We start from the raw sequence: 24,432 nt of genomic DNA on the forward strand, positions 1-24,432 counted from the left end.
CAAGTGTTAACTCATTGCATAGCCTGGAGCAATCCAGATGGAGTAGGAGGTGGCACGTGGAGCCTTCTCTAACATTTTCTAGCATCAAATAAGAAAAGGAATGTTCCAAGTGTCCCATAAATAAAAAACAAGACAAGCCAACAAAAACCACCCAGCTACATTTTCATGGCATCTCCCTATCTCAACAGGACTCATACTGTAGCTAGAATGATGTCTCCTTCACAGCGCCTCCCACAGCCTTCCAGTATCAGTACGAAGCACAGTGGAGAACACATGAGAAACAGTGCAGCACCCTAGCTGTGTCGTATTGAGCACATTTCCTCCTGTGTTGGGCTGTGTTACATGTTACATGCTTAGCACAATAACAGCTCAATAAACAAGCGTGTAAGCGTGTAATCATTCCTAGGGATGCCTTGCTTTTCCAGTATGGCTTAGTTTATGGAGAAAGTTTCTAAGTATTAAGAGGAGAGGAAAAGGCAGTCAACCCATGTTGTCTTCTTCAGGATTTTCTGTTTGGGAGTGCTTGCTTCTTAAAGACAATATGTAAATTACCCTTTAAGTTGAAAAAAAAATTAAGATACTATCTGAATCCCTTAGCAAAACATTCTCATTTTCTCTCTTCCTCTCTCTTCCTCTCTTCCTCTCTTCCTCTCTCTCTCTGTCTCTCTCTGTCTCTCTGTCTGTCTCTCTCTCTCTGTCTCTCATCTCTCTCTCTCTCTCTCATAATAATTTCACTAATTAGCTCCTCATTCAAAGAAGATTTTATTGGACAAATTCCAGCTTATTATGCTTACTGGTCTGGAAACTAAGTCTGCCAAGACACTGCAAAACACTTAGCCGTAATGACTTTTGTCATAAAGGAAAGGCACATTTTAACATTATGCAGCACACCTTTCTGGTGCATATCATCAATCAGAGTTTCCGCTGGTGCCTTGACAGATGGCCCTAGAGTGAAAAATCAAACCCCTACAGGTGGAGATGTCAACTGATGTCAGCAACAACTTTCAGCATTAATAAACTCAGGGTCATGTGGGCTACTGTGAGAGAGAGCTGAGTCACCAGAGTGCGGAGGGCAGGGGGACAGAAAACAATGTGCTCAGCTCTGCTCAGCTCAAAGTGACCTTGGGGGATTTCAACAGAAGCATGCATGTTCTCCCTCCTCAGGTAGATGGGGAAAGCAACCACAAGATCAAGGATACAAGGAAAGGGACCAATGCTTTCAAACGCATGAGTCAAATCACCCCTGAGAAGGGGAGTCCGCACACTGGGGGTTGGTCAACTTCAGAGTGCTTTTCTGAATTCGATTTCCACAGAACTCTTATGTACCCAGCAGTAGGTTTTACAGGGAGCAAATCCCACAGCTATAGGAGCAGGACACAAGCAAGAGTGAGTCTTTCTTCCTGTCTTTTTGTCTACACTATCCACAGTTATTGGTAATTTAAGGAAAGAAACAGCTACGAGTTGTGGTGTACTCCTGATATCACAGGAAGCTCAAGCAGGAGTTGGAAGGCAGCCTGGGCTACATAACAAAACCTCCTCCACTTTAAATAAACAAAGGTGGGGAAGGCAGGCATGAAGGAAGGGGAAGACAAATGGAGGAGCCACTCTGTCCTAAGTCTGTTTTCTGTTGCTAACAACACAATGCAATGCCAATGACTAAGTTATAAAGGGAAAAGGTTTATTTTGATCCAAAGTCAAGGGGCCAAATCTCTTGACCACAAATTCAAGGCCCTCCTTGGTTACAGAGTGAATTCAAGACCAGCATGGCAACAAAATGAGATGCTATTTCTAAATACAGAGTAAAAATAAAACCAGGGATTCCACTCAGTGGTAAAGTGAGCACGTGCTGGGCCCGAGGCTCCATTCCTGGGATAACATACAAGTGTACAAGGGGCAAACACACACGTAAAATGTCAAAACATATTTATAAATGGGCTAGCTCAGTGGTTCAAGCATGTATTGCTCTTACGAAGCAGCAGAATTCCATTCTCAGAACCCTCACTGAGAGCCTCACCACTGCCTATAACTCTAGCTCAAGGGAGTCTGACAGCTTCTGTCTTCTGGTAGGCCAGGCATAATGGCACACACCTTTAATTCCAGCACTTGAGAGGCAGAGGAAGGCAGATCACTGTGAGTTTAAGACTAGCCTGGTCTACATCCCAAATTCCAGGGCAACCAAGATGACATAGACCATGTCACAAAAAACTTATTTTAATACAAAAGGAATGCACCATAGAATTTATAGTGTAAAGTAAGCTGTATGAGAGCAAACATCCAGAGGGCAGGGAAGAAGAAATGAAAAATATTACTATAAGGGCTTCATATGTTAAGAAAAATATCATTTTGACAGAGGTTCTGGTTAGTCAACAAAATGATGGACTGGGTACTAGGACTATCTTGTACCTCACCGGTACAATTAGGAATAACTATGCTCTAATTGCATTTTGAGAGAAAAGTTTTATTTTAACAAGAAGGGTGAAGCTAGGTGATGAGAGAGAGAAAGAGAGGGGGGCCATGGAGGCAGATGTTCACGTGTCTCCACCAGTCAAAGATAGTTTATATATCTAGGTTGGGTATTGGGTTACACTTCTGATTGAGCATTACCAAACTTATAAAGCCTTTGATTAACATTTTTAAAAAATGTATAAAAGCAAAAGGAGAAGGGGGAATGGGATAGGGCTTTCTAGGGAGGGGAAATGGGGAAAGGGGATGGCATCTGAAATGTAAATAATATATAATATATTATATAATATATAAATAATATATATATGTTATATGTAAAGAAATACATCATTTGGAAAAGGCTGTGAAAAATTTAAAGATTCATATTATTCTTAACCACTGAGCCATCTCTCCAGTCCCAAGATTCATATTATTCTTAGTGCAAGCATGAGATTTCCACCAGCAAAAACAAGGCATAAGAAGTCAAAAGTGGAGATAAAATAGAATACCGAAAATATTCCGTGTTTCAAAAACAAACAGTAAAAGTGGGAACAGTCAGCAAATGATAGGAAGATAAAAATATCAAGGTAGTATGCTTAAGCATCAAATAAAATATAAGTGCTGTATATTTATGTATTATAAATATAGACAGTCAGACTGAACACACAAGTAGGACACAGCTATATCACTTAATGTTGTTCAGTGGAGTTGGGACATTAGCATCTGTTTGGTAGCTGCCAAGTACATTCCCCTGAATTTACAGAAAAGTACCTACCAGCCTATATTAAATTCCTGCTAAACTGCCCAAAGGATCTATGAGCCTCGGAAGGAATCTTAACTGGTACAAATGAGATGAGAAATGCAGACAATGTTAAACAGATCTTGGGACAGCTCCATGAATCTGTTTCCTTTCCTTCCCAAACAACCACTGTGTGCAAATGTTAATTACAGGATATGCACTAAGTTCCATCTGGCAAGATAGCCTGAGAATGTCCTCTAGTCTTGTGACCAGGAAAGGCATTCAGTCTTCCAGGCCGTCCTGCCGTATGCTCCTTTAGGTAAGGGTAGTATTTAGGATGTGCACTCTACCCATGCCAAAGACTCAAAGAAATAAAGCAATTTTAATGCTACAGGGATAACTGTGACTATTTTTAGCTCATAAACCTTGGAAGCCTCTCCAAGTCTTTGCCTTGCCCTAACCCATGTTGCCTCTTTTATAGTATCTATATTCCCCAATTCAAATATGGATAAGAAGTAAAACAATGCCAGGAGCTAAACATGGTTTATTTCTGTGTGACATATTTCCCAAATGGACTCGTGACCTGATTAAGGTTGAAGCAAGATGTGCACACTGAGAGCCAGATTTTCCCATCAGGTTACCAGGGCAACCTGCAGCTTGAAAAAGTGACTGTGCCTCCTGGTGATGCAGGCCCAGGATGGAGTGTTAGTCTGTTTGTCTGAAGATTGGATATGTACAGCTCACAGAAGCTCAGATGAAAAATCCTTTCAGAATGACTGTCTTCTCCCTGGGAAGGTGGGGAGCCACAGGCTTTGGTGACAGGCTGTTGGGTTTGAGCCGAAGCTCTTGTACCCAGTATCCATCTGAAAGATACACCGAGCCTCTAGATTCAGTTTCTTACTGTCTAACACTGCAAAGATTCAATGTGTTTTTGAGCACTCAATGGGAAATATAATTAGTACCCTGTAATATTTTTATTTCACATGCTGTCCAAAACACATGGTAATTAGCAGTAGCTGATATCTGTTGAACTGTGTCTGCACACTATACACCCAGCAAAAGGTTCACATGTAACACCATATTTAAATGTGCACAACAAACACTGTTTTAGAATTCAGCCTTCAGAGAGGTTAAGGCTCACAGTCACAGAGCTTGTGGAAGAGTCAAAGCCGAGGCCTAGGGATAGAATGGGTGTTTCACACGATCATATTTATTTATTCAATATATATTTATTGAATACTTAACTGTTTTTAACTAATGCATAGCACTGACCTACAGTGATATCTGATTATCTTTCAGAGAACACTCAACACAGGTACTTCTTGAATCACACAGACATTTACCTCATAATCAAATACATCTTTACCCATGTTCATAATAATATTGATTTATACCGCATCCTTTTTTGAAGCAGGGTCTCCAAGTATAGCCTTGAACTCATGATCCTCCTGCTTCAGCTTTCTGAGTTCTGAGTACTCTTTCCTACAGTCCTCATGCATGTGACATGCTTTTTCCAGCTAGGAGGAGAGGAGGCTCCCTCCCACACATTCTCTGTGGAAAGGTGTCTCATCTGTGTGAGGTTAGCACACAGAAACTAAGGCAGGATGCTAGCAGATGCTTTGCTTCTTCATAGGATTCCCTTCTGTAAGAGTTCTGTTATCACTATCCATTTATGGATATTTTGGATATGCAGAATTTCTGAGAATAGGTGGGAGGGAGCAGGTAAATAACTTCCAGTGGGCAGCAGAGTCAGAATTAGGGTTGAAGAAGTATTGAAGCCCCAAGTTTTCAGTTAGTGGAGTTTCTCTGTTTTGGTCCCGTAAGCTGAGTTGAATTTTCTTTTTCTTTTTTTTTTCTTTTTTGGTTTTTCTTTTTTCTTTTTTTTTTTTTTTTCTTTTTTGGTTTTTCAAGACAGGGTTTCTCTGTGTAGCCCTGGCTATCCTGGAACTCACTCTGTAGACCAGGCTGGCCTCGAACTCAGAAATTCACCTGCCTCTGCCTCCCAAGTGCTGAGATTAAAGGCGTGGGCCACCACTGCCTGGAGAATTTTCTTAAGTAAAATGTCACATGATACAATCCTGCTCCCCAGAAGCTCGTGTGCGCCTGTCAGGTTGTTTCCTATTATCATCCCCAAGAGACCTATGCTCCCTGTAAGCAGTGACCATTTTCTTTACCTGTCGTAAGAGTGCCAGCCTCGACGTGCACAGACTAGGAGCACAGTAAATAGTTGGGTAACAAAAGAGGAAAGGGAAACTGGAAGGGGGTGGGAGAATGCAAAACCCCAGTGCGGTTTCTGCAAACATGCTCACTTTCAGCTTCTGTCTTTCCACCTCCACAGAGGAGCGCACCGACTTCATTTCCATGGTGTGCTTCTTCACCAAGTCGTCCAGACGCTGCCCCAGCTGCTCTCGGAGCTGCTGCTTCTCCTCTTCAGTCTGATGTCTGACTTTACGAAGGTCTTCTTCATATTGCTGCTTCATGCGATCCATGTCACCACTTGCCTCTTTCTTGGTCTGTTAAGGGAAATAAAACTTCGTCAGCAGACTGCTGGGGGGAATGAGGTCCATGTCTCTTCTACACATTTATATTCTGATTTCATAGCAAGGATCAGGAGGTGTGAAGCATCTCACAAGACTATATATATATTTGATATTTGTGAGACATTTCACTGTGTATGACACTGGAAAAGAGATCTGTACAACACTGTAGTGGTCACAGAATCGGATGTTCTAGCACACACTATAGTTTCTAAGGAATACATTGCTTGTTTTGAGTAGAAACAGGAGCTAAACAATGTCTATTTTCTTTGATAAATACAAATTTGGGGAAATTATGCTGCATTTTTGTTCTCCTAAATTTGAATGACCTGGCAAGAAACCAGTGGTGGTGCTGGTGGTGGGAGCTGGAGAGATGGCTTAGTGGCTAAGCGCAGTAGTGGCTTTTCCAGAGGACGTAGGTTTGATTCCCAGTAGTATCCATATGATGTCTCACAATCATTGTAACTACAGTTCTAGGAGACACAATGCCCCTTTCTACACTCTGCAGGTATTTTTGCATGCAAGTGGTATACAGACATAAACATAGGCAAAGCATCCTTACACACACACACACACACACACACACACACACACACACACACACACAGAGAGAGAGAGAGAGAGAGAGAGAGAGAGAGAGAGAGAGAGAGAGAGAGACTGGTGAGACCTCTGATCTTGCTTTGTTTATCCCTGAATAGTGGGGCTTGAGGTTCCAAGCGGCTCTGCTGTGGTTAAGGGGAGGACCTCTACTTGAAGCTCATGCCAACCTCCTGTGACTTCACCTCCAGTGTTCACCAGACACTACCTGTGTTTCTGAGCCTCCATTCCCGCAGTGACACAAGTTGGGAAAGCCTGGTTCCTGCTGAGGAAGGAGATTACAGCCTTCCAGGTCATCTTTTTTCCCCAGGACTCCGTCCTCAGTCTTCACGTCATCTGCAAGTGTAAGTTTCAAGATCAACCGAGATGTTCGTGCCAACGCCCTTCTGAAGTCAGGTCTGCTAATTAACCATCTTGCTTACCTACATCTTGCTTTACTACATAAAGAACTCCATGTGTGGTGCCTGCTAGAAGGCCTATAGCCCTCAAGTGTGATCAGTGCTGTCTTGTGTGCTCAATTGTTGTGCTCAATTCTTGTCTTTATTCAATTCAGTATCCTGAGCTTAAATAACGGCCACATTCACCTTTCCTGAATAAAAAAATGTTATTTCATTTTGTATGAGTTAAAAAAAGTTGAACATGTTCTCCAGCATAGGTATATTTATGACATTTATTTTACAATTATTTATGGAAATTTTAAGGGAAAGAAATAATAGATAAACTATAACTGCTATCTTCTTTTTCTTTCTCTGTTCCCTGTGCCCTATGTTTAAACATCAGTGTTCTAATCCCTCACCACTCCTTTGTTTCCAATAGAAACCTCTCTTCTTCACCCTTCCAGCCTAGAAATTGTTTCTCTTTTTTCCCAGACATCTTGGTCCTCTGCTTCCTGGGTCACGTCCCTATCCCAAAGCATGAGTGGGCTGCCATGGAACAATCTCTCAAGCTTCCCAAAGGCAGGACCCATGTTTCCTGCCTTTCCCACCAAGCCTGTCATAGCTCAAGCTTTCTAGAACTTTTTGTTGTGGACTCCTAGTTAAAGACACTTAGAGTCAGTCAGAGACTTTTACAGCTAAACACTAGCTTTTATCACCAGACACTTAGCCGACCTTCAATCAGTCATTGGTCCTCCCTCTGCCTCAACTCATCATCTGTAATATGGGAGAATGACAACACCTGCTTCGCAAAATTATTGGGAAGACCCAGTAATGGAACTCTGCAAAATGCTGTTAAAAATACAAAAGCTTGGTCACTCATGAAGAAGAAACAGTGGAAGTCCAGTCACTGTGGAAAGTAAGGAACTTCTTTGCATCAGAGTTTTAGATATCAGGCAGCTCCAGTGAGGAGCTGGTATTGGTTCACCAGTGCCTAGGACACCTTTGAGTCACCTACCCTGCAGGTCAGATGCAAGGGCCCTATTTCTGTTCCCTTGGTCTTAAGAGTATCCCTGGGAGCCAGAGCTAGCCTGGCCACTAATCGTGCATGTTTAATGAATAAATCTGGGGCATCTCACCCATTTTCTGTGTCACATGACACTCCTGCAGCATCAGTCTGTCTTTGGCAATAGCCAACTTCTCGCCGAGTTTTCTTGCTGTGCTCTTCAACTCCAAGTTCTCCTGCCGAGCCTCCCTTAGCTGCACATCAAGATCCTAAACAGAGGGGAGATCTTACTTTTCTGGATGGCTATGCTGAGGGCACAGAACTGCTGTTAGATTAGAAGGGTGGCTGAGAGGGTATAGCAGGGGTCATGAGGCTCTAGAATTAGCAGCTGGTGGGGGAGGATCAGCACTACTTACCTTCTAATGGCAGTGTGGCCCTGGGAAAGTTATTTAACCCTTCTTCAGCTGGAACAGGAACAAGCTAATATAAAGTATATATGACTTGGAGAGTATTACAAATGCTAACTGTAGCTTTGAGAGATAGGTTTCTGTACTTCTGTGGGGCTTACAAAAGTTGGCTCATCAATGGGTCTGCTCTCCTTGAACTCAAATATCCTAAGGGTTTTAGGAGAGTCAAGTTATCATAGAATGAGCACAGAACATTAAAAATAATTTAGAATTAGACTAGCCAGAGTTGAAAATGTTACTTTTTGCCACTTGGGCTAGGCATTAAATCCTCCCAGGTTTATCTTCTCATCTGTAACCTGTAGGGAGAGCTTTGTGCTCTCTGAGGCTGGGGACAGCGCTCATCTAGCTCACCGCACAACCCCTAAGCATAAACTAAGTACTAGCCCAAAATAAGTATTCAATAAATACTTGTTGAATGAATGTGGGAGAACTGATGCCAGAAATAATACTGACCTTGGTGGAAGTGGCGTGCCTGGCTCGAGGTGGGTGTTTGAAGTAGCAACTTTGCCTATTATGCCCTTGGGGAGGAAGAAGAGGCCTTACCTGGATCTTTTCTTTCAACCTCTGCGCATACTTCTTCAGATCACTTATCTTGCGCCCTCTATGCTCCAGGTCCCCTTCCAGCTTCCTGACCTGAGCTTGCAGGGCTGACTCCTGAACCTGGAAGTTCTTTCGGAGACCCGACTCTTTCTCCTGCCACTGCCATAGGGCCTCGCTGACTGACTGCTGCATGGCCTGACGGATGGCTTCATTTTCCCTCTCATAGGTGGCCTGTAGCTCCTCTGCCTTGCGGGCATAATCCTGGCTCAGCTGCTTATTCTCAGCTCGCAATCGCTCCACCTCCAGCAGGACCTGGTGCATTTCCGGTCGGTGGCCAGACTCTGATGTGGCATCAGGGCTTTCTTGGGATAGCTGGCCCCACTGGGGACCCTCGTGGCTAGTCAGCAGCTGGAGCCTTTTCTCATAATCAGCCTTGAGCTCCAGCATCTCCTTGGAAAGTATCAGCACTCGTTCAGCATGCTCGGCCTCTACCCGGAGCTCCCTCTCTTTGGTCTCCAATTTACAGGAGGCTGACTCAGCCAGGGCCTCCTGCGTCAGCCTCTTCTGCAGTTCCAGGGCATTTTCCAGGGTCTGGATGCGCTTCAGAAGGGCCTCTGCATCTTCACTGGTGCGGCCCTGATCCTGAAGGAGCCTGGTCCTGGTTTCAGCTGCTGTATCCTGGAGCTCCTCCTGATGGACTTCCTGTAGTGATTCCGCGCTGGCCTCTACCTCATCCTGGCGGGTATTGAGGGCATAAATTACCTGCAGGACAGCAGAGACAGCACAGTTAGGGCAAGGAGGTGGTGCCTGGGACCTGGTGCTGACTGTGACCAGAGATGCTTTACGTTGACCCTGAGTTCCTTTCCCATGCGCTGTGCCTAAGAAAAGGATTTTCAAAGTGGCAATGATGACATTTTGGGAATGGTACCCAGGAAGTAAGAAGGCAGGGAAGTGAAACAGGCAGGGGAGTGGAACCAAGGTCAAGGAGTAACAATGTAGAAAGATCTGGGAGAGAATCTTTGGTGGAACCTTGTAAAGGATCTCCTGAGTACAGTAGGAATCTATGGAAGGGTTTGAAAAGAAAGAAGTGATATGATCTCTTTGTTATAAAACAATGATCTGGGATGCAAAAATCCAGTAAAATCTTAGAGGATTGAATCCAGCAATATACTTAATAGGTACTTAATTTGAGAAAACCTGGCATTGCCCTTCCCCCACTTTCCCCCACCTAACACCCCCTACTCCACGAACCCTGCCTGACAGGGTTTCTCTGTGTAGACCTGTCCTGGAACTCACTCTGTAGACCAGGCTGGCCTTGAACTCAGAGAGCAGCCTGCCTCTGCCTCCTGAGTGCTGGGGTTAAAACTTGACAGAGCACATGAAAATTTCTAGTTACTAATCACACTCAATAACAAAGACTGACCACTTTCCTCAGAAGATCAGGAAAAAGGCAGAGGATGCTTGGCATGTTGAGTGTAGAAGGGGGGCCTAGAACCCAGTGCAAAGTCCACAAATTGAGAATGATGTCCAGGAGGCTGATCTGAAAAACAGGTATCTGTTTACTGAAACTTAAAAAAAAAAAACCGTAGAAAGGAAGATCTGTCAGTTTGAGGCAAGCCTGGTCTACATAATGAGTTCCAGGCTACCCAGAGCTACATAGTGAGATGCTGCCTCAAAATGACGACGACAACGACGATGATGAAAACTGAAGATAGTGTGGGTATGTCAAAGAAAGTTAGAAGTTGTGTTCAGCAGTATTGTGCATTTGATACACCTCTAGACAGGCTGATGAAGAAGGCACCAAGGTAAGAACTCCAAGGAGAAAGTCTGAGCTACAGACAAAGAGCCACAGAGCCAAAAATTATGCAGTCGCTGCTGATTGCTTTAGGAGAGTCTAGAATATATCCCCGTCAGATCCACTGACAGAGAACTCCAAAGCAAAGCTCCAGGCATAAGGTAATACATGATCAAATTTCCTGAAGAGGTGTCTCACAGAGATGGGTCTTCTGCAAGAGACAGAAAGGGAAGATGGAGGCAGCTTTGTGGCACTGGTGACAGGAAAATGAAGAGCTACCGTAATGCAGTGGTGAGAAGGTAGCATCTACATTCTCAGCCAAGAACAAATCAAGGTCCCCAAATAGTGGTGCTAAATTGGACAAGAAAGGAAACATGGGAGGTTTGAAGAGTGAGAAGTTGTGAATTTTTTTTAGAAGAGTGAAGCAAGTAGTCTACCTGGCAGAGAAGCAAGGCATGATGTATTTGATTAAAATTCTGATTTTCATCAGGCGTGTTCAGCAGAATGAATGCAAGAATGAGATGGGTTGATCGTCAAGAGCTGGGTTTCACTTGTTATGTCACAGGAGAGAAAGTCAAGGGAGTGGGAGTATTTTCAAAACTCGATGAACTGGATGAAGCAAGGTTGACAAGGTCAAGGGTTTGGTAAAGAAAAATTGTGACTTAAGTAAGAGGAAAAGATTAGTGGTGATTAGTGAGCCAAGAGATAGCGATGGAAAAATCAAGAGGCTGGGCAGTACCCACTTGAAATGCTCTCACTGATAATAGTTTAAAAGAAGGATCCTGTGGGATTTAAGATAGATTCTCTCTGAGGATTCCCACCACACACTTTGAAACTTACCTGCTTTAGCTTCAGTGAGTTGCGTTTCCTTATGTGTCTGTTTACAGAACTCGACTCTCATGCCATGGTCAGAGTCCTGAAAAGGTTAAGAATTTTCAAAAAACTCCTAACAGACAGAGCAGAACCAAGAATGCAGGTCAGCTTGGTTGTGAGCTCTGTGTTTCAGGAATTTGGTTGACCACAAGATAGATGGTTGATTATGAATAGGCTCTTGAGAATAATCTATACAAAATGTTCCCCATGACTGTTCCTTGAACCCTGTCACAAACTGAATAATGGACTGGGACTTTCCACAGGTGCTCTCCAATAACCCTCCTTTACTCCCCCTGGGTTGTGGTTTCCCCCCTGAGTTGTGGTTTTTGGCTTTAAATTCTCTGTCTCTGAAGCCCTGGGGTCAGACCCCATTGCCCCTGTGTGGGCTACAGGTCTTAACCTCAACATGTTGATCGAAATATAACTCTTGCTGATTGCATCAAGTTCGGTGTCTTGTGAGTTAATGGGTAGCCATGAATTCCTGAGGCTTAGGTGAGGTCCTCCCTTCCTGGGGGCCTTATAGTCCTACTAATGCTTCACCTAAGCTTTTAAACTGTGGCCTTATTTTCTTGACATCTTTGGAGGTTGAGTGTCATTTCAGGATGTTTGGTAGAGGCAAAGCTGGTGGAGAAATAGTATTTACATGAGAGATTCCATTTTATGTACTTTAGGGAAAAAAATTTTCCATTGCCTCTTTTTTTTTTTAAAGTTGAAACACTTAGATAATTACTAAACTGAGAAAAATTTGATTAGAAAGGGTCTATGAGAGGAAGTTATAGCTACATGGTCTCTCTGTGTGCACATATTTATAACTACAAGATAACTCACAAACAAGGCCAAATGCACCACCAATGTTGGTCAGCCTATCTCGCTTTAATAAGCATTTACTAGAGACCACAGACCTTGAAGAAAGAGTAAGTACAGGATATAGCTAAGATCTGATTTTACATTGTGTTCATATGATATTGCTATTGACTTACTTCTTGCCTTTGCTAACAAAATGCAGGCTCCATGAAAGAACAGTTTGATTTCTTGTTCAACATGTTTGTCCCCACTGCCTGGATCCAAGTGGATATTCTCAAAACATTCTCAGTGGGTAATTGAGAGTGAAACAGCCAGATTGAATCACAAAGTCTTGAGAGAACCATTTTCATCTTAAAAACCATGATCCGGCATCCTGTGTGCTTGTTCTTGTTCCAGTCCTCTCTCCCTATCTCCCCCTCCCTACCTCTCTTCCTCGGCCTCCATCCCCCACTGAGTCCTGCTCAGCCATAGCAGGGACAATGTGATATGATTCCCGCCCCTAGAATATAGCCAGCAGGGCATGGACCTCCATAAATATCAATGGTTGCTATGGGTGAGTGTAAGGCTTGTTTGTATGTGTATGTGTGTATATATATTCCATGTAGCCATAACTTTATATATATATATATATATATATATATATATATATATATATATATATATATCTTTATATATATATTTATGGCTACGTGGAATATATATACACACATACATATGTATATGAAACTTTATGTTCCTCCTTCAGAAGAAAGTCCTCTCTGCCAAGGTTAATGGCTCCATGATAATCAGAGACAGTACAAGTAATGAAGGTGAGGGTGTGTCTAATGTCTCAGCAAAATGGCAGAATGCTGTGACTTTCAGGACAGCTGTTGAGGCTGTGGGAAAGAACTATGAAAACCTGAGTTTGAAAATATATAATTTCTCAACTATGCAGAATATAAGGATACAATATGAATTATTGCATCGCCAGGGACTTCTCAGACCTAGTTAAAACAGAGGCAAATGCACTATAAGCCAGCTTGTCAGAAAGATACTAAGCAAGGAAATAAAGAGATTTATATAATGGTGATTGTAGGGCAAAATCTACCCAGCTATGTTTTTTTTTTTTTTTTTCATTAATACTGACAAAGGCAGGCAGATTCCTAAGTTCAAGGTCAGCCTGTGACAGAAGGAATTTAGGTCCAGGTCCAGGCATGGTAGAAATGATAATTTTAGGGTGAGGTCCCACCCAGCTATCTTATTGTCTGTATTTGTGCTTGCTCTCTCTTTCTAAGAATCAAGGGACTGGGGTCATGGGATGCTAATTCATGGGATAATCAAAAGAGAACCTGGGGTAATGACTGAATTGAATTGATATGTTAATAAAAGACTGGGCTTTTGATCTTCAAGTGATGAGCTATCTCAAGAGTTTTTATTATCATAAGAAAAAAAGCTGTCTTGAGCAGGAGAGAGAGAGAGAGAGAGAGAGAGAGAGAGAGAGAGAGAGAGAGAGAGAACAATCTGGAAAGCCATCTTGAGTAGAACATAGGTAGTCAGCTTGGACCCACAGTATGACTTCAAGTTGTTTTGATGCTCCTAGACACCCCTTCCTCAGAACTCCTCTCTCCAAGCTAAGGCTTGTCCTTGGAACACCCCTTCCCCCACTCTTCAAGGAAGACTCCACAATAAAATGAAACCACTGTCTCCCCAAGTTCCCCCTCTCACAACATTGCACACCATGCACAGTATTTAGCCACTTCTGGTAGTTTCTGTCTTCTCCTAATGACTTCTGTCTAATGCCATATCTTTAGTAAGTGAAGTTGAAATTGATATCCCACTGGCTGTGATTTGTGTTCATAATAAAAGATTATTTTGTGCCTATTCCATGATTAGGTACTGGATACGCATTCTCATTTCAGGAAATTCCATTGGCAACTCTACAAAAGATGTTATTTTTCTTCTTGTTCTACCCCTGAGAATTGAGTTTCAGAGAAGTTCCCCAACTTTTAGAAAGCCTAAAAAGCTCAGGAATATACGCTTACTGCTCAGGATTGCAGTGTGTCTCACTCACTCTTTTAGTCATTCAATTATTTATGGATTTTTTTCTGCATACCAGGGAAGAGCTATGTTGCATACAAGGCAGTGGAAAATATATAATTGAATTTACAACCTTAAAAATAAAACTTAGGAGACGTTGGAGATGATTTAGTTGGTAAAGTACTTGTTATGAGGACTTAAAATAACTCCCCCATACCCTCATAAAAGCTGTGACATGATGGAGACACAGGAGACAAATAAACTATAGGATCCCTGGGTCTTTTTGGCTAGTCTAGTTCAATCAGTGAGCTCCAGATTCAATGACAAGTCTATTTTAAAAAATAAACTAAAACCTAGCTGAGATTCCTACCAGTGGGGCATATGGAGAGTCCCATAGCCAGGTGGGACTTCCAGTGGAGGGAGAGGGATCAGCCCACCGACAAAACCTTCAACCCAAAATTTGTTCTGCCTACAAGATCCACAGGAATAAAGATGGAGCAGAGATCGAGGGAATGGCAACCAATGATTATCCCAACTTGAGACTCATCCTATGTGAGAAAGCCAACCTCTGACACTTTTAATGTTACTCGGTTATGCTTGCTGACAGGAACCTAACATAACTGTCTCCTGAGAGGCTTCATTCAACAGCTGATAGAAACAGATATAGAGACCCACAGCCAAACATCAGGTGGAGCTTGGGGAGTCTTGGGGAAGAGTCGGGGATAGAAGTGAGTGAGACGGAGGTGTCAAGGACACCACAAGAACACCTACAGAATCAACTAACCTGGGACTATGGGAGCTCAGAGAGACTGAACCACCAACCAAAGCATGTAGGGGCTGGATCTAGGCTTCTTACACATTTATAGCAGATGTGCAGCTTGGTCTTCACGTGGGTGTTCCAGCAATTGGAGCAGGGGCTGTGTTTGACTCTGTTGCTTGCCATTGGATCCCCTTCCCCTTCCCCCTACCTGGACTGCCTGGTAGTTGGGCCTCAGTGGGAAAGGATGTGCTTAGCCATGCTGGGACTAGATGTCCCAGGGTGGGGTGAAACCCAAGGTGGGGGGCTTTCACTTCTCTGAAGAGAAAGGGAGGGAGTAGTGGGAGGAGAGTTTTTTTTTTAAAGGTGGGACTGAAGGGGGCTACTATCGAGATGTAAAGTGAATATAATAAATAAATAAATAAACAAACAAACAAACAAACAAACAAACAGTTGAGTCAGGCCAGCATTTAGCTCTCTTTGGATTCAAAGTCGTTCTGATCTATACAGTAAGTTCCAGACCAGCCAGAGTTATATGATGAGACAGACCCTGCATCAAAAACAAAACACACAAAAAAGGTAGAGATTGAAGGAGAATCTGACATTGATATCTCTCTCTCTCTCTGTCTCTCTCTGTCTCTCTGTCTCTTCTCTGTCTCTGTCTCTCTCTCTCTCTCTCTCTCTCTCTCTCTCTCTGTGTGTGTGTGTGTGTGTGTGTGTGTGTGTGTGCATGTTTTTTAAAATACATACTAACAAGTGCCATGAGAGGACTACAAGTTACTATAGAAACAGAGTCAGGACTCTGATAGGAAGACCATCCAGAAAAAAAGTGAGCCTTCTTGTTTCTTTAGTCTTGAAGTGTCCAAGCCCCCTTTTACTGTCAATTTTTGAATGCACAAGAACAATTTCATGTCTATATGTTGAGGCACAGCACTTTATATGAAGAGGGGGGCACAGTAAGCTCATAAGAAGTGTCTATTGCAGAATTGCTACTGGTCATCAATAATGCATACCTTCTTCCCACAAAGAAGAATTGCTGCTAGGAACAGACATCAAAAGAGACAGCATTTCCTAGTCACCTGCACCGAAGTGAAGTCATATTAATAGAATTTGGGTGGATGGAATGATCTGTTTTATCTTAGGGCCAGAATGGGGTTAAGATTAACCAAAGGTGTATGCCCTTCCCAGTCTTCTTGTTACCATTCACAAACTCAAGCTCAGAATTTAGAGGTTAAATTTAAAATGAAAAGCATCTGAGACCTGAATGATCAAGAAAGATTCCCTATTCACTGGGAGCACTAGGCATGTGCTAGAAATGAACTACTCTATTGAGCGTCTGACCTGCTGGTCTTTGTCTCTCATGACATTTGGTAGTTCGCCTGATGCGACGGAGGTTGTAAAGACTACCCCAGGTTTGATGATACACTGGAGGACTCACAAGCTCAGCACATATTCATTCTTATAGCTGTGATTTACTGCAGCAAAATCAGCTAAGGGAACAGGTGCCTGAGTGTAAATTTGAGGGCAAGCTTTCTTGCCTCTCTCCCTGTCATCAGAGCTAAGCCACTTAGTGAGAAGTTGTGGTACTATATGTGAAATAAGTCACCATGGATCTCTGAACAAGGATAACAATGATAGACACGTTAAAGTGTGTGAGGAAAGACTATGAGGCATCTACCCTACACAAAGAACTATGAGCAACCAAGGAACACTAGAGAGTGGGGCAAATCATCTTCCAGGGGGAGGGCACATCAGTTGGTTTATCTACTACCAAATGGTGTCATCCCTGAAAACATACTTAAAAGTAACATTATACAGACTGAACAGGTTGTATTTAGAAAAAAATATATAATATGAATAACAATGAATGAAATAGAGGGCATAAATTTGAAAGAGAGCAAAAAGGGCTGAGAGGGAAGAAAGGAAAGGGAGAGTGATTATGAATATGTAATTATAACCCTCAAAAGTAATAACAAATATTTAGCAACCAATATTTTTACTGTTCATGTAAACAACCTCTCCTTTGACATGCACCAAAGTTTTAAACTCAAAGAAGGAAAGCAGGTATTCAGTAAAAATGACATTTGAAAAGACCCTTTGGGAATAGTGAGAGCAGCTCTCACTGTTTTGAGTAGTAGGCTCCCTTTGGAAACTGGTAATTTCTTAGATACCAGCTGAGGATCAACCTTGAAAGCAATGTATTCTAAAAAAAAAAATTAAGCCTCACATTGCTGCATGAACTCTTTCTGTACTTTTAATACCCTCAAATGATATAGAAAGGCTTTTATTTCTTTTTAAATGACTCTCTTTAACAGAGGCAAATCTTAAGGTGAGTGGGTGGTTCTTGTGGAAAAGAACAAATATCCCTGAGAAGATTACTCCATGAAAATTAGCTTTGTGGGGGCTGCAAAGATGACTCAGTGTGTAAAGTACTAGCTGTGTAAGCATGGGGGCCCATGTTCACACCTCTAGAACCCACATAAATGCTAGATGTTGTCAATCCCGTACTGAGTGAGTGGAGACAGGAGGATCACAGGTGCTTTCTGGTCAGCCAGCCTAGTAGAAATGGTAAGCTCCAGGTTTAGTGAGAGACACAGCTTTAAAAAAAATAAGGCGGAGAACAATATAAGAAGACACCCAGTGTTGGCCTCTGGCCTTTCCATGCATGTGCATGGGCCACTGTAACTGCACACCTAAATATATATCATATACCCATACACAATAGAAAGAAGATAGCTTTGTGACCTTATTCAGGATGAAGTAAGTGTACCTATAGTAGTGATTTGGGGATACTGGGTTCTTTAGATAGAATAAAAAACAGCTGCAGATTTCATATACCCTGACATAGCCATGAAAACACTCAATGAAAAAAAAAACATTCAATGTCACACCAATTTGAGAGAGATCCAGGGAGGAGGGAGGAACTGTATGTTCAAGAGAGGACCTATCTATCCACTTTGTCCTATCTATCCACTCCTCCATTAACATATAATCAAGTTTTAGGCTAGAAGTAGCAGGGAGAGTCCCAGATTGTATGCACAAATTGTCTCAGAGTAGTTTGACATAGAAATATTATTCCTAGTGTCTACCTGAAGACCCTAAACAGTCCTAGGTTTCTCCAAACTACTCTGTTGTGCCAAGATCTGTCTAGATAGCTTCTGGCTTTCCAAGGATGCCCATATTCAATCGTTTCTACCGTCTATTTGCCCCACCTCACCTATAGGGTTACTCATACACTCACCCATGGATAGGATTCAGAAACAAGAAAGTTAAAATGGCTTTAGCAAATTCAAATGTTCATAATCAGGTGATCCTTAGGAAGAGGTGAAAAAAGGTATGTTCTTGTGGAAAGTGAGTGACAAGACACTTTGCATTATTGAATTAGTTTGAAGAGTCTGTAATCTATAAACATCAGTCTGATTTTGCCACACACCAGGAAATATGGAAGTGTATGTAAATATGCTTGAGCTTATCCAGGACAAGGGGATTCCTTGGACTGCCACAGTGATCACAGCCCATTTTCACATCCTCTTTTTTCCCCACCCTTTCTTCTTTCTTCTTCTTGTCTTCTTGCTTTCTAAGATAAAAATCTTTATTCTACTAATCTCATCCTGACTTATGTCCTTTCTTACCTTGGATTCCATGGTCAATTGTTTCTATTACCTTCCTATTTATTCTTTGAAATCCTCTTTCATCATCTACCTCATTTTAACATCACATCTTTGACATTATCACCACCTTATCAACCCAGTAACTATTACATAGTAATTTCTACTTAAGAGTTATGACCTCATCTGCTTTGTGTAGGATGCCCTCCAACTCACAGCCCAGCATTCCTTTTCTGGGGATCTGGAATCACAGGGATGATTTCAATTTTCTGCCATGTTTGTTATGACCCAAACCTAAGTCCTAGCTTGATTATGCTTTTAGCATTGAGAGATGGGCTGACTAAGAGCTTGGACTTTATAGAGACAGAGTCCCAGCTTCATGGAATTTTAGCAGGAGAGCTTGGGCTCATGATTTAACCCTACTGGAGAGAATTAGTAAAGTTTAAAAAAGAATAATATCAGTATCTTAGGGTTGTACTGGGAGCCAGCATACAGGGACATAAGTGCTACCACCTGTCTAGGAATAAATACTTGGACTTATGCCGAGGAAAAGCCAGTGTTCAGTGTACTCAGTAGTATTTAGTCAGTGTTGGGAGCGTCATCAACATGATTCCATGTCTGGAAAGTACAACGAATCAGTCCATTCTGCTGAGAAGCTTGTAGGTGAGTAGAATGTTGGAGACTGCATTGTTGGTCAACATTTTGGTTTCATTCTCACTTCCATGCCATGGTCCTTCCCAGTGTGTAAGTGGAATTTACTTCTCTTCCATAATAAAGTTGAACTGGACTCTGTGACTTGCTCTGGGGATTGGACCGTGGACTTGTTGCTAGCAGAGCCTTTAAATGTATTAATGCATCTTGGCTTGCCTTCTTGTGCTTCTGCCCTTTACCATGGGAAAAGTATGTACAGAGTTGCTATTGGTCCAAGAATGAGAGACATGTGGAGTATGCAGAACCCCAATTAATAGCCTAGAATTAACAGCAGCCAACCTCAGCATGAGGCCAAACACTGTTGCATGCATTGAGGTTTAGAATCTGTTGTTAAACAGCTAGATTAGACGAAAATTTCACTGACGTACAAAAAGAGATTGACTGTAAGTCAATTCGTATACACAGTGGGTAGCTGAAATGCTCTGCCTGACGTCTGCAGAGGCGCAGAGAAAGGCAAGGGGGAATAAGTGTTCTTACCTGTCTGGTACTTCTTCCCATCCTCCCACACCAGCATATACACTTGCCCTATGTTTTGTTGTTATTGCTTGTGATGGAACTCACTCACAGCCTGGTGTGTTTTTGAAATCACAGTGATCTTCCTACCTCAGTCTCCTCAGTGCTCAGGTTACAGACCTGTGCCACCATATCTGGCCCTACTTAGCTTATCATTAATAAAACTCATTCTTTTGGTCTCCCCTCCTGTATGTCCCTCTACTGGTTATAGCAAACTCCTTTAATATTTTATCTCTTGTCACTAATTTCTCACCTCCTCTTCCTTCATGAGTCCTTCTCAATCAGTTCTTATGCCAACCGATCTACTCCATTGTTCATCAAGGTCACAATGACCTCCATGATGTTAAAGCTATTAATACCCAAGTCTCAGACTTCAATTTTTCAGTAACATTGGACTTAGTAGTAAATTATCCCCTCCTCTTTGGAGTATTGTCTTCCCTTGTAATATTTCCTACTGATCATAACATATCTCCATCACCTTGGTTAGTCATTTACTCCTTGTTTCTCATCTTTCAAATGTGATATCCTCAGAGCTCAGGCTACCAGTCTTTTTCCTTTCTAGGCACCTTCCCTGGGATCCTATCTAATCTCATGGGCTGCACATCTTCTGTTTGCTAGCAAGTCCCCATTTTATTTGTCTATGCTGTTATATTTGCCATCTAGCGGGTGCTCGTGAATCCAGCTCCTTGCCAATATCTCAACGCAGAGATCCCATGTGCATCTCAATTTACTTGTGCACTTTGCATTCACAAACATCTCTTTCAGCAACATTCCCCATCTCATTTCATATCAACTACTTTCTTTCATCCTTTTAGGTAAACAATAATGGGGTTGATTAATAAGCACATGAAACTTCACTTAATGTCTATCATCATTAGGGAAATATAAACCATAACTACAATTTTATGGTATTGCATACTCATTAGAATAACTATCACAAAAAAAGAGAAAAAATGATGGCGAGGATATGGAGAAATGAAGCCTGTATATATTGTTGGAAGGAGTGTGAAATGGTAAGATCCAGAGTGATGGGACAGTGGAGCCAGGAGTATAGCAAGATATAACAGTGGGCAGGTAGGCCTGGTCAAATATGCAGGGTATGTGGTGGTTTCAGTGAGAATGAGCCCCATAGGCTCATGTGTCTGATGCTTGGTCCCCAGTGAGTGGAGCTGCTTGGGAACAATTAGAATATGTGGTATTGTTGGAGGTGTGTTACTAGTGGGTGGACTTTGAGGTTTCAAAAGCACAGGCCAAACCCAGTCTGTCTGTCTGTCTGTCTGTCTGTCTGTCTGTCTGTCTGTCTCTCTCTCTCTCTCTGTGTGTGCGTGTGTCTGAATTGGATGTGAGCTCTCAGCTACTGCTCCAGTGTCATGGCTGCCTCCCACCATGATGCTTCTTGCATTGATGTTCATGGACTAACCCTTCTTTTATAAGTTGACTTGGTCATGGTGTCACCTCATAGCGATAAAACAATTATTAGGAGAGGGTCCAACACTCACCTAAAAGAGCTTAGTAGGCTTTATTCTGTTGGTGTAGCAAATAGCCTACATAAAGACTCTCAGGCCTTGATCCAGAGATCTCTCTCTGAAAGACACATGAGTGCAAGCATACTTTGATGATCTGTGCTGTGAATTTCATGCAGGAAGTTTTTCTCACGAGACTCCAGGATGGGAAAGCTAGATCAGTTCAGAGTTAAAGAATCTGATATGAGTACAAAAGCTTCCAGCAAGGACAGAGCCAGTGACTCTCAGGTAAGGTGTGGAGGGAGGAGAGGGAAGTGTCCTGAGCATTCTCTGTCCTGATGACTGAGGAGATGACCATGCCAGCCCAACTTGGAAGCACAGTATTATAAGACAAAAGAACACAGAAAAAGCCAGTCTATTTCTTGTCACCAAACTTTGGACTCATAACATTATACAAAGAGAGAAGCCTGGCACCAGGTGAGGAGAGAGGATTAGCTAATTCTTTAGAAGGAACTCTGAATTTAGGTAATGAGCTGCTCAGAAAAGCAAAGGTCATGGACTTGCTGTCCCCTCTTTTGTGAAAACAGGTTGGAACAGGTCCCAGACAAGGCTGGGCTCCTTCAAGCAAATTAGCTTGGAATAAATTTCTAGATGGATCCAAGATGCTAATTAAAATCTCATTATTATCCATCAGAGAGCTGTTGCTAGGTGCCTGATACATGGCATTGAACTGTGAGATATAAGCTTCTCAGTAATTGAAACTCAACTGCTTCCCAAACCAATTTAAAATGAGACTCTGTTGAAAGCAGCGGACAGACTCTCAGCAAGGCTCTTAATTACAGCCACTGCAATCCTCATACTTGGAAATAGCCTTCCTTCATTTCATGGATTCTCACAGAGCCAGGAAATGGCTGTAGGCTGTAAAATTTGTGAGACCTGGAAAGGAATCGTTTCCTCCATCTTAAACCTCAAATGATGCGTTTAGAGCTTTCCCTTGTGCACATGTGTGAATCATAATTCTATTGTGACTAAAGGGAAAAGTTAACACTTTTCCCATGAAGTAATCCAAGCAGTGATATAAGAACCTGCAAACATAGAAACACAATTGTATGAACCAGGGAGGTAGTTAAGCAGTTGAAGGCACTAGCTGCGCAAGCCTGCTATCTGAGCTTGGTCTCTGAAACCCATATAATAAGCCTGATGTGGTGGCAGACATCTGTGATCCCAGCACTCCTAAAAGATGGGATGCAGAGACAGGAGAATTTCTTGAAAGCTCCAGAGCCAACTAGCTTAGAATACATATGACAGCAGCAGAAGCGAGAGAGATCTTGCCTTGACAAGTTGGAAGGTGAGAACTAATTCCTGAAAGTTGTCCTCTGAGACCCTCGGTGTGAAATGGCATGTATGTACTTGCAGTTATGAACAGATATTCAAATAACTAACCAAGTAAGTAAATAAATAAGCAAATAAGCACAATTTATAAAAATAATTGTACAAACACAAAAGTAGACATAGTTGCTCTTCAAGTTCAATTAGCTACATTACAATTTTATATATTTAAAATTTAAAAGTAGGCTGTGGTGTTTTGAATGAGAATACCTCTCATAGATTCATGTTTGAGTACTTGGTCCCCAGTTGGTGGAACTGTTTGGGAAGGATTAAGGTGTGTGACTTTGTTGGAGAAGCTGTACCACTCTGGGCAGGCTTCCAAAACCATTTGACATTCCTACTGTGCTCTCTGCCTCCTGTATGGACTGAGATGTGACCTCTCAGCTTCTATTCCTACACTATGTCTGTCTGCTGCCATGATCCCACCATGATGATGATAGACTCCTATCCCCTGTGAACCATAAGCCCCAAACAAACCACTTCCTTCTATAAATTGCTCTGGTCATGGTGCTTTATCACAATAGAAAAGTAACTAAGGTAGAGGCTTTGACTGCATACTTAAATAGGTATGCACGCCCACTTTTCCAGTTATATAACCAAAGCAACTAAGAGTGCTAACATTACTTTTACATTGCATTTTCCAGGCTACATGTAGCTTAGAAGGAAACTTCACAATTTGATAAATATGAATATTCTCAATGCTCATCCCAAATTGTTTTCTCTACTATTCTTTGTGTTGGGGTGTGGGAATTGCCACACAAGCCACACAAACACCAATCTCAGTCAAAAATAAGGATGGTTTTTTGGACATCACACTCCAAGACTGATCAATAAGGGCCATAGGTCAGATTCAGGAGCTGACTGTGACATTGAATTAAGATCTTACAGAGTTTTTAAGCCTAAAATCCACAAACATCTATGCCAAGTTATTCCACCAATCAGGACTTAGGGATAGGAGATTTCCTTAGAAACATGTCTCTGTTGTACACTTATCCTGCTCCCATTAATACCCATTGAATACCACAGTTGGGGTATTCAACTGTGTCAGGGGACTTGCCTTGTCCAACATTCATGTCTTAACTTGCTAACCAGGACATCAGTTACCAACATACATGTCTCTTTCTGCCAGGTAGAATGCCAGTTCCCAGGGAGGTCTCTGGAACTTAAACTTTACTTCACCCCTACTCAAAATGGAAGTCTTACTCTAAATAAATGCAAGTGTCTCTGTTTTGTTGGGGTCCACCCCAGAATCAGCTTATAAAAGCAAATACCATAAGGGATTATACACAGGTACAGGAAGTACTACTGGGGGGGGGGTGGTTCAGGTCCAAGTTTATTGTGGGTAACTATACAAAGCAATTCTACCGACTTCAACAGTTCCAGGTAACAGTTACCTAGTCCTTAACATTCCATCTAGGCTCTAATATTTTACCTAGGTCTTAATACCACGGGACAACATTTTCTCTAATCATTACCCAATCTGTTTACTATAGCTTTTGCAAAGCCATCAAAAAGACAAAAAGTTTCAGGCTACATATCCTTGTTCAAGCATCACTTAACAAAGCCCAAGCATGCACTTATGATCTGGTCACTTTGGCAAATTGTTCTCCCACTCAATGCTGGATTCTTTTGCTCTGGCTCCATGTGGCCCCAAGAGCAACAGAGAAGAATTCTGCTAAGGGCTCATTCATAACTTTAATGTGTGGGTAACAGAACAGATGCATTTATCCTGCAACCAAGAAACAGGGGCCTCTCTGGGTTGAGTTTATGGCCAGTTTATCTTTTGACTGCCAGAACAATC

General features: G+C 42.2%; 1 protein-coding gene across 2 annotated transcripts in view; it reads right to left on the bottom strand.

The window, feature by feature from the left end:
- The window catches only part of Fam184b (family with sequence similarity 184 member B), a 102,158-nt gene that overhangs the window by 43,249 nt on the left and 34,477 nt on the right, over nucleotides 1-24,432 (bottom strand). For both annotated transcript variants that reach the window (XM_034508205.2, XM_076938464.1), the window contains exons 2-5: nucleotides 8,706-9,464; nucleotides 7,829-7,964; nucleotides 6,524-6,651; nucleotides 5,491-5,694 (exon numbers count right to left, since the gene is read on the bottom strand). In XM_034508205.2, coding sequence (XP_034364096.1) covers nucleotides 5,491-5,694; nucleotides 6,524-6,651; nucleotides 7,829-7,964; nucleotides 8,706-9,464 — 1,227 coding nt within the window. The remainder of the gene's footprint in view (nucleotides 1-5,490; nucleotides 5,695-6,523; nucleotides 6,652-7,828; nucleotides 7,965-8,705; nucleotides 9,465-24,432) is intronic.

Source organism: Arvicanthis niloticus, chromosome 7 (assembly GCF_011762505.2).
Source record: "Arvicanthis niloticus isolate mArvNil1 chromosome 7, mArvNil1.pat.X, whole genome shotgun sequence".
NCBI classification, from domain to species: domain Eukaryota; kingdom Metazoa; phylum Chordata; class Mammalia; order Rodentia; family Muridae; genus Arvicanthis; species Arvicanthis niloticus.